We start from the raw sequence: 9859 nt of genomic DNA, 5'->3' as shown, positions 1-9859 counted from the left end.
ATCTGACTCAAGTCATGACATCCTCGACTTGATCTCTCTAATACTTAAATTAATTTTAATTTAAATAAAATAAAAATAAATAAAAATAGTTAACTTTGGGATATATATAGTTTTGCTCGGATCAGATAGATTGCTCATAAATTCAATAAAACTGATATTTAATCTAAATAAATAAATAATATACATAAAACAATATAAAAAATATATATTGTTTTGTCTGGCTAAGTAAATCATGAATGCTTTAATGTAATTTTATATCTTGATTACGTTTTAAATTGAATTAGAAAACAGTTAATCATGATTACAAAATTTGGTTAATTGGTATTTGATTTGCCAACCCGGTCCAAACGAACCCAGCCCAATTCGGCCCGATTAAAATCCAAAGGGGGATCAAGTTCAAACCAAGTACAAGTTGCAGGCCTCGGACAACGAAGGCTGACCCAACTCCACCACCCGTCTCGGCTGCCGTTTCCCCGGGTCGGCCAAACCCAACCTACTCGCGGTCTCGTCTCAGTTCTCTGCAGGCGAACGATGGAGACTGGCGATCGCCTCCCGATCCGTGGCGGAGAGACGCTGGCGAGCGCCATGAAGCAGGAGCGGCGTTGGAGATCGCACCACCCCAAATCCTCCTCGTCTTCATCCGCTTCGCAATCGAGCAGAGCCCCCCTCGTCATGGGCTTCTTGTCTTGCCTCGCCTGGCTCTACGTCGCCGGCCGGTCCGTTCTTGTCTTCTCCGCAGCAGCTATTCGGCTTCCTTTTTCTTCGATCCAGTTGATCCGACGTGTTTTGACGGATTTCTTCTTCTTCTTCTTCGTTTGAATTCAGATTGTGGCAAGACGCGGAGAACCGGTTGCTGTTGTCAGATCTGCTTCAGAAGAATTCCGGCCATGTATGCGTCGGTTGGTTTTCCGTCCTTGAGATCTGAGTAATTATGAACATAGAACAGAGATTTGATCTTCATCTTGATCTAAATATATTCCAGCTGCCGAAGGTCCTTACCGTCGAAGATAAACTGCTGAATCTTGGATGCAAGTAATTGATTCACCGATTTGGATCTTTCAGTATTATTCGTTTTCTTCTTCTTTTGAATGACTCTATTGTTGTGAAGCTAAATTTTTGGCGAAATGTTCTGTCAATGTACAGAGAAATTGGGCGGAAGACAGTGGAGGCCGAGATGGACTTGACGTTGGCGAAGAGTCAGGGATATTTGAGGGGGAATGTGACTTCTTCCGAGAAGAAGCTTCTCGCAGTTGTTGGAGTTTATACAGGATTTGGGAGCCGCATCAAAAGGAACATATTCCGGGGTTCTTGGATGCCTAGAGGTTTGTTGTTGGAGTATTTCCATGAACTATTAGTATAGTTTTGCTTTTCTTCGATGTAATCGACAACTAAATCATTAGTGCCTTAAAGCCTTTTTAATGGATGGTTTCAATTGGATGCACTAACTGACAGGTTATTTAGTGTCTTTTACAACGTCGCGAAGCTTGTGACTGCTACTAGCATAAATAAGATAAAAAGCTATACATTCCATCATGGCTTGACATCCATATGCACTATTTATTTAATGAGCTCCACGTATCATGGTTTTGGGCGTTAAAGTTCCAATTGTATTTTGGTGAAAGTATCTTTAAGGGTTGAAGCTTACTTTTCAATGCATACTATCTTGTAAGGACATGGATCTTGATGCTCACACAGCAGTGACTAATATGAATTTTACAATTTAGTTTTCCGGTGTATATTTTAGTGAAGTACTATTTCATGCCTTTGCAGGCGATGCCTTGAGGAAGCTTGAGGAAAAGGGTGTTGTCATCCGATTTGTAATTGGTCGAAGGTCTTTTCCAAAGTTCTTAAGTTATAGATTTCCTTGATATGTTGATTGTTCTTCTGATTCTGATTTACAACCTTATGATTTTCTCTGGCAAGATGCTTAGGCTGTGAGTGATACTCGAGGTGCTCCTGTGTGTGTGCAGTCATGTTGTGCTGAAGATTTTGCTATATATCTTATTTCGCAACACAAACTTTCTATTTGCAGTGCTAATCGAGGTGATAGTTTAGACCGTAATATTGATGACGAAAATTGCCAGACAAAGGATTTCTTGATTCTTGTAAGTTATGATCTTTTGTTATGGTCATGAATGGATAATTTTGTAAAGGATACTTATGCAGGTTGATGTCGGAAACTGAAGTTCTTTCTTTTTGATAACGCTAATGCTCATGAATGAAGTATTTGAATATCTTCTCTAATTTAACAAATAACCTGTCTTCAGTTTCCATGTATTCCTCTGTGTTATACTACCTTATATTCTTAACAACTCTTGACTAGAAAAGATTCTGTCATTATCACCTTTTCCTTTTTTATTAAGTTTGGCATGCGTCTGTCATGGTTCAATCATGCATAATAATCTGTGTTTGAGAACAAAAAATTCAAAAATAACTTCTGTTGGTTTGGTGGTCAGTTATCAATCCGAATTATGGAACAATCTCACCTGGACCGCCTTGAATTATCCTGCACTTTGAGAATCGATTTGGTGGCAGGAATCTCGAGGGTCAGGTTCTTGCGCCTTTCCTGCAAATGGTTTGAGGTGGAACCTTAAGGGGTAGGAGAAGAAGAAGAAGAAGAATATTATCTGTGGAACCTCTCTGTACCGGTGGAACCCCTGTTTATAGATTGGGAAACATTATCTTAGTCATCCTTGATTCATAGAATATTTTTTGTTCTGATTTTTGGTGATGTGGCGAGATTGGCTGGATTGTTTTATCATTTTCTGACAGCTTGGTGCCTATGCGTCAACTCTCACCCAACAATTGGGTGGTGAACATTGATCATATCAACTTCAATGACATATCTATGTGCTCTTATGCTTAATGTTGCAAAATGGTTTTGCTAAGATCATTTGTAGACTGGAGTAGTTACTATTACTAAAAATAAATTCATCTGCAGATTGGTTAACATAAACTTGAGTTTCTTATAAACTGGTTTATGCTTATCACAATAGTTGTTGTCTGACACGCATCAGTAACATTTGTAGCATAAATGGAATCGTTTTTTTTTTCAAAGGAATCTGGTTTGTGAATTATCCTACCAGATCTTTCTTTTCTGCTTCATAGACTACTATATTCACAACTAAATTACCGATGAATATAGAAAATCTACTATGTGAACTTCTGATAATTTATATATGGTAGTAATCTGACTACATTTTAGTGCATTACTCTCATTTTAGTTTTCTTAATTTACAATTGTCATTACTCTTATATCCATAAGGATATTTCATTTGTCTTTTAGGAAAGTCATGAGGAAGCTGCAGAAGAGTTGCCTAGAAAAGCTAAATTCTTCTTCAGCTCGGCAGTTGAATCATGGGATGCCGAGTTCTATGTTAAGGTTGATGATAATATTAATCTTGATCTAGGTAAGATATTATACTCCAATTTTATTTGATGATTAAAAATTCATATTTTTTTTGCAATTAGTTTAAATGAACATTTTAATGTTTGCTCCTGTTTGTGTCTATCAGATGGATTAATAGAGATTCTTGAAAAACGTCGTGGAGGCCATGGCTTGTACATGGGCTGCATGAAGTCTGGTGGTGTCATAAGTGAAGAGTATATTCTTCAACTTTTGAACAATATTATTGATGATATCTGTAAACTCTTCATATACTGCAAAAATTATGCTCCCCTTCAGTTTTAATGGACAATAACATATTTTGATGGCATTGTTAAATTGTTAACCTTATTGGTTTACTTTAGTGATCCAATATTTATTTTCTTTTATGATATTCCAGAATCCAGAAGACTGTAGCTATATAGCTTCTTCTAATTACTAGAAAATTGGTTTTGGAAAGGCGTTGTGTGCATCCAGGACAGATAATTAATTATTAATAATATCTATAACACCATTGACACGGTTTTTTCAATCTGTAATATTTCCCTATATTTGACTTTTTTTCTTTAGTTTGTAACCTAAGTAATTATTTTAATGCGAGAACAAGTGTATTACACAGACTGCTTGTTTAAAATTTTGTTTAATTTCATTAGGTGGTGAAACTCAACAAATCAATGTCCTTTTCAGTGATGACAACTCAGACTGAGAATATACATAAAAGATTAGATGTAATTCAAATTCCTTGAAATTTGTGTCAGGTACTATGTACCTACACTACTTCTTTGATTCATGCCAGCTATCAAATATTTTTAGGACAACTCATGGACACTGATTGGGAGCAGTTTATTTTTTTCATGAATGTTGATTTTTTTAGATACAATGAGGTGAATCTATAATTATACATTGTTTTGTGTTGTTGGTATTAAGCATCAGATCATGAGTTATGATCTTAGTTCATTTGTTATTATTAATTTTTATCTTCTGTACATTCTTGAAGTACTTCATAACTTTAATTGTTTTATGTGTAAAGTACATGTAGTCAAAATGTATACCAAGGAAAAGAACTACAGAAATAAAGTTGTGTATATTGACTCAAGTCTCAATCTCTATATGTCATGTCAATATCCAGTATCTGTATGCATTTTTCATAGCCTTAATCATTTGAGTTGCAAATTACATGTAGTCAGAGTGTTTAACAAGGAAAATAATTTTAAAAAAGTTATACATATCAGCATATTCCGTATGTGCTATTATTAATGTATAATTATTTTTATCCATGCTTTATAGCTTTAATTGTCTAATTTGTCAAGTACATGTGGTTAAAACTTGGCAAGGGTATGATCATGCTGTAATTGGTCTTGTTTCTGCCTAAGAATATATTAACTATTTTCAGTTGATGCTTAAAAATTTGTGTTCAATGGTTACTACAATCTTCATTTCAAAGGGAATTGAAATATGAAGCATGATCAATTCAAAATCAGAAACCCGTTGATCTGCAAGGCTACCTAAATCGCCTACTTCTTGTGTTCTAGTCAAAATCAGAATTCAGTTTTATGTTCATAATTGCAAAATAATAGTTCATCATTCAGATAAAAATCCTAGCAAGGCAAGCACTTGTAATCATAATTCAGAGTTGCAAAACCTTATGGACAGGGTACATTATTTGAATTAGCAAATTGACATGATTTACAATTGAGGATGTGTGATAAAAATCCTCATTCATAATTTCGTTGTTGTAATTAGTAGTGCATTTTCTCATGGTGACCTCATAATAACAAGGATTATGTAAATTCAAAAATTCAAGAGTAAAAGCTCTTATAATATGTTTGTATTTTGTAATGTAACTATATCTGTAGGACATGAGGTACATGGGAATAATTGATGCTGTTAACATGATTGACCTATAGAATTGCATTTTTGGAAAGTGTTCAGGGACACTAGACTGGAGGAGAGGGAAAAGGATAAAGAGAGAATTAATAAAGCTCAGTGGCAGAAAGAGGAAATCTTTAAAAAGAAAATGACAAAAGAAAGCATCTATCAATATGTTACTTATTTTGTGATAAATTCTGAAATTCTCCAATACTGTAATGCTATCAGTGCACTTGCTCTCATTTGACATTATCTTCCAGAATAACCACTAGCGAATATGTCAGTTGTTTAATTGAATTCATTATATATGAACATTTTTCCAACTCAATCATGCTAGAAGTTGAGTATTTGCAATATTGATTAACTTGTGCACATTGGCTTTTGTGCCATTGCATTCTTCTTAGTTTAGTTTTCATGTGCAATTCTCATGACAACTTGTGGATCATTCTTTACAAATCTCACTTCCTAAAGACTCTGTTAATGCAACAAATTTAGGCTACGTATATCTTTTTTTACTCACAGGCCTCTGTTAGAGTATGTCCGATAGAACTAAATTGCATTTATTAGGGTAAATCAATCTCATCTTGAGCATGTAAAATTTCAATATATTTTTAACATTTGTCCATCTTTCTATATTCAGGGGAAGACAGTGGTATGAACCTGAGTGGTGGAAATTTGGAGAAGCAAAGTCGTAAGTGCATTTGTTATATCATTCTATTGCTATTTCAGCAAAACTTGGTTACATTCAAAGTTATTGCCTTTGTACTAAAAAATAATGTTTCAAAGTAATGATTTAATTATTGTTTTGATACTAGACTAGTATGATATTAATATTCTGGATGGCATGTTGGCTTATGTTGCCCAGTATCATTGGGAAAAAATAATTAAAAATAAATATCAATTTGGTAGTTTTTTATCAGCCCTTGATTGAAACAGTAAACATGGTTGATACGAATAGGAGTGACTGATATTGAAGCCTTGCTTTGAAGCGGGGAATCCAATTTCACTTTGACTGGTCCTTGTCGACTCATATACTGGTTCGAGCATGAACCCAGACCTTAGACCACCCATTTCCAGCATTTTGTTTCCTTTTACTTAAAACAGCAGGGTTGTGTTTTTTAAAGACAGCAGGTGTTTTGTCTTAGTCCTCATGACTCACCATGAGCCTGTGTCGTCTTCATGCCATCGCCCTACCTCTGCTCAACTTGATGCGTGTCCGTGCATCACCTGCAGCCCACTACACCTTCATCTTCAGTAATTATCCTTCTCCTCTTTTACTTCTCTTCTTCCTTCCTCTTTATTCTTCTTCTTTCTTTCTTCCCCCTGCATTTTCCCTCCTCTAGCGGAATGGCACTGTGGTCCAATATTGTTTCGGTATGCCTGCGTGTTTTGGACCTGTTCTGTCCAGATAATCGACCGATACACATTTGGTATCCAAAATTTCATTATTTGCTTTGAAGTACTAAAATTTATAGCACATCCTATCTGTTCTGTCCGGATAATCGACTGATACACATTTGGTATCCAAAATTTCATTTTTTGCTTTGAAGTACTAAAATTTATAGTACATCCTATCCATTTGTATATATGAAATTTGAATTTATCAATGGATTTATGTTGGAGATGAAAGAAAGGTCTGGTTACCAAACTAAAGAAATTGAATTATTGTAGTTGGTTCGCAGAAAACATGGACATGCTCTTGCCATGGACATCATAATACAAACTTTAGTCATAAACAACACCTTGTCATCAAATTGCAAATATTATTTGAAGCTTCAATCAGGTAAAAGGGTATATCTATATCTAGTGCATGAGGTTCCTGCCAATTGGAGAAAGAAGAAAGAGGGGGGGAGAGGGGGGGGGGGGGGTGGTGGTGGGAGGGGAGAGAGGGGTTGGTGTTTGTGGTTTAAGGCTAGCAAAATATCTGGTTAAACTAGCAAATTGTGGAATTTGTTTGCAGTGACATTCAAGGCCCTCTCTTCAGAATGTGGCTAATCTAATATGATTACCTCAAGTCCTATACGGGCCTGAAAGCTTTTCGTTGAGGATTGGAACAATTAAAATAATATTTTTAATGAAGCCATGTGCTTAAACAACATAATAATTATTAAGTGTGTATTTTTCTCAGCAAGCACTCCTTGGTCTTTATGCTGTCTTCTCCTTTTTTCCATTCTACCCGTACACTCTTCCTTTTTTCTTTTCGAACTTTTGTGGGTGTTAGATGGGTCCAAATTAGCCAAGTTCAGTTGAGTTTGATTGATTTTAAGTTGATCCTCACTGATTTCTGTCTATAAGACGCAGAAATTCGGCAAATACCGGATTGGTCAGTGATGATACTGATATAGATCAAAGTATTGTTCAAGAGTCTAATTTCTGTAAAAAATCCAACAGGAAGTCAAGTCAAATTAGATAATCTATGAACTTCAAATAAATTGGTTGTACAATTTCCTCTTCGACGAAGAATCAGTTTTGTCCTTATCTTGGAACAAAAAAGTAACACAGTCTGTTTTCTTCTTCATTTCAACTTTCAAGTACTTCCTATCCTAATAGCTGAGTACCTTTATACTGTTTGCATTTTTTGCTTTTAACTCTTTGTTTATGCTATTGCTAATATATGCCAAATTTCTACCTGAAATAGTGAATAACTACTAATTCATTGAGTCAAATATTGTGGATAAGTCAACCACAGAACGTAAATATACAATTATGGCCTTTGCATGCTATTTCTTTTAGATTCACTAGGCAAAAAATTTAAGTTGTATTTTATGCAGCGATACAATTTCTTATCATAGTGCTTCTTTTATGGTATTAGCTTTCTATATGAATGCTTTTTGCTGCTCAGGTATTTCCGTCATGCTGCTGGTTCTCTTATTATATTATCAAATAATTTAGCTCGTTACATCAACATAAACAGGTGAGTTCATGGAATCAGTGACCTTTTCTTTTTCACTAGCTTAAATATTATTATTTTGTTCACTTGATATTACTTGGTGGACATCCTAGTTTCTTTGAAGCAATTCCTTTTATCTATAAGAACTTAAATTTCTAATTAAGGGAAAAATAGAGAATTGTACTTTTTATACTTGTATTGGCATATCTTCAGTTGCAGGAAGTTGTCTTATTATGTTCTTCTGTATGTTGAAAGCCTATATCTGCTTATTTAAGTGATCACAAGATTCATGTTGCAAGTGGAGAAGCTGCAGATTTAACAATGTATGTAAATTTGTTCACTAAAACTGATCATGTGTGGATCCCTAAATTTTGTTGGTATTTTATTGAAATTGTTGCTATGATTGTGCAAACTAGAAGTCATCATGCTTCATATTTTATCCATGTGTCATCATAAGCTGATCTGCAATTTATCGGTCGTGAGCTGGTTTAGAATGTTTCATTATTCAATGAATTATGTCAGTTGTATAAGACATGGAGATAAGGTAGGCTGCCTTCTGGCTTCTGCTTTTCTGCTTGCACAATCACAATCAGAAGCTACCACCATGTTGACGTTAGTCAGACTTTGATATTCTTGGTTTGTTCTTTGCATTAATTCTTACTCAGATTTGTTCTTTACATTGATCCTCCCTAGACTTGCATTGGCAGGAGCCTTATGCATTGGTTGCGTCATTTTTCATTTTTGTTCTTTACATTTGTTGAAGTATGGATCTTATATAGGCAGTCACAAGTAGAATGAACTATAGGTCCACAATAGTGGAAGGACAAATGCTAATTTCTGCGAGTGTTTCATAATCCATGCAGACATCCCACATTGGAAAGAAGGATAAACCTGTCTTGAAGTAGGATAAAAGCATTTATTTGAATGTAAAGTTGACTTTTAATCTCACCATCTTGCAGTGCATCTCTCCAGACATATGCTCATGATGATACATCAGTAGGTTCCTGGATAATTGGTCTCGACGCAACATATGTGGACGATGATCATCTTTGCTGTAGCAGTTCTAGACAAGGTAACTAATCTCTTAAGTCACATTTCAACCCATTGTCTACAAAATGCTTAATGTTCTTAATCTTGTTTGTTCATCATCTTGAACTCTTTACCAGAAAAAGTATGTTCCATGGCTTGAGGAGCAATGGAATCTCAGGTGTTGCAACCCAGCTTCGTGACTCTATACTTTCCTGGTTGTTTGTCGTGACACTATAGGAAGATCATTTTGACAATGGACTTTCTTAAAGCTCTCCCAATTCAGAAAGACTCGACATCGAGAAGCCCCGATTAAAGTGACCAATTCTCCCATCTTACAATGTACCACGACATCCATCACAAACTTTTCCTTTCACAGAAGCCTATCTATCCAAAGTTTCAGGAGCAGATGCAAGCTAAGGATCGAGCGAACTAATGCTTGCGATGGTTGCTGGTCTATTACATATGCTTCTTTACATGATTAGGCATTCCTAATTTTTTCTGTCGAGATTCCAGTGATATCATTGTTTGGTACTCTGTTATTGAATGATAAGAAAAAACATATGAAGTCTTGTGCCGTTCTTTTGTTTTGATTGGTGCACTTTATAGAAATAAAAGTATAAATTACTTGTAGACTGAGTGGACCTGAATGAAGTTTGATCCTTTCAATGTTGCTTGCTTCTCAACAC

At 35.4% G+C, this 9859-nt stretch overlaps 1 protein-coding gene across 2 annotated transcripts; it reads left to right on the top strand.

Annotated features, from left to right (window-relative positions):
* Window positions 1–428: 428 nt before the first annotated feature.
* On the top strand, window positions 429–9803 carry LOC103996382 (hydroxyproline O-galactosyltransferase HPGT2). 2 transcript variants are annotated; one of them, XM_009417305.3, is made up of 12 exons: window positions 429–716; window positions 826–889; window positions 983–1032; window positions 1144–1322; window positions 1771–1831; window positions 2033–2105; window positions 3287–3410; window positions 3516–3603; window positions 5895–5945; window positions 8097–8168; window positions 9104–9216; window positions 9311–9803. In XM_009417305.3, the coding sequence occupies exons 1-12, from the start codon at window positions 532–534 to the stop codon at window positions 9331–9333; spliced, it is 1083 nt and encodes a 360-aa protein (XP_009415580.2). In that variant the 5' UTR covers window positions 429–531; the 3' UTR covers window positions 9334–9803. The 2 variants fall into 2 exon arrangements, with proteins under 2 accessions (XP_009415580.2, XP_009415581.2); XM_009417306.3 differs by having other exon boundaries at window positions 656–716; window positions 826–899.
* The last annotated feature ends 56 nt before the right edge of the window (window positions 9804–9859 follow it).

Source organism: Musa acuminata, chromosome BXJ1-8 (assembly GCF_036884655.1).
Source record: "Musa acuminata AAA Group cultivar baxijiao chromosome BXJ1-8, Cavendish_Baxijiao_AAA, whole genome shotgun sequence".
Lineage (NCBI taxonomy): Eukaryota > Viridiplantae > Streptophyta > Magnoliopsida > Zingiberales > Musaceae > Musa > Musa acuminata.
This window is presented reverse-complemented; position numbering and strand designations above follow the sequence as displayed.

Excerpts from the sequence above, each read along its gene's own strand:
- LOC103996382 (XM_009417305.3), top strand. The coding sequence starts at position 532 with ATGGAGACTGGCGATCGCCTCCCGATCCGTGGCGGAGAGACGCTGGCG. Across the intron at positions 717-825 it reads TGGCTCTACGTCGCCGGCCG|ATTGTGGCAAGACGCGGAGA; the intron begins GTCCGTTCTTGT and ends GTTTGAATTCAG. Across the intron at positions 1,832-2,032 it reads CGATTTGTAATTGGTCGAAG|TGCTAATCGAGGTGATAGTT; the intron begins GTCTTTTCCAAA and ends TTCTATTTGCAG.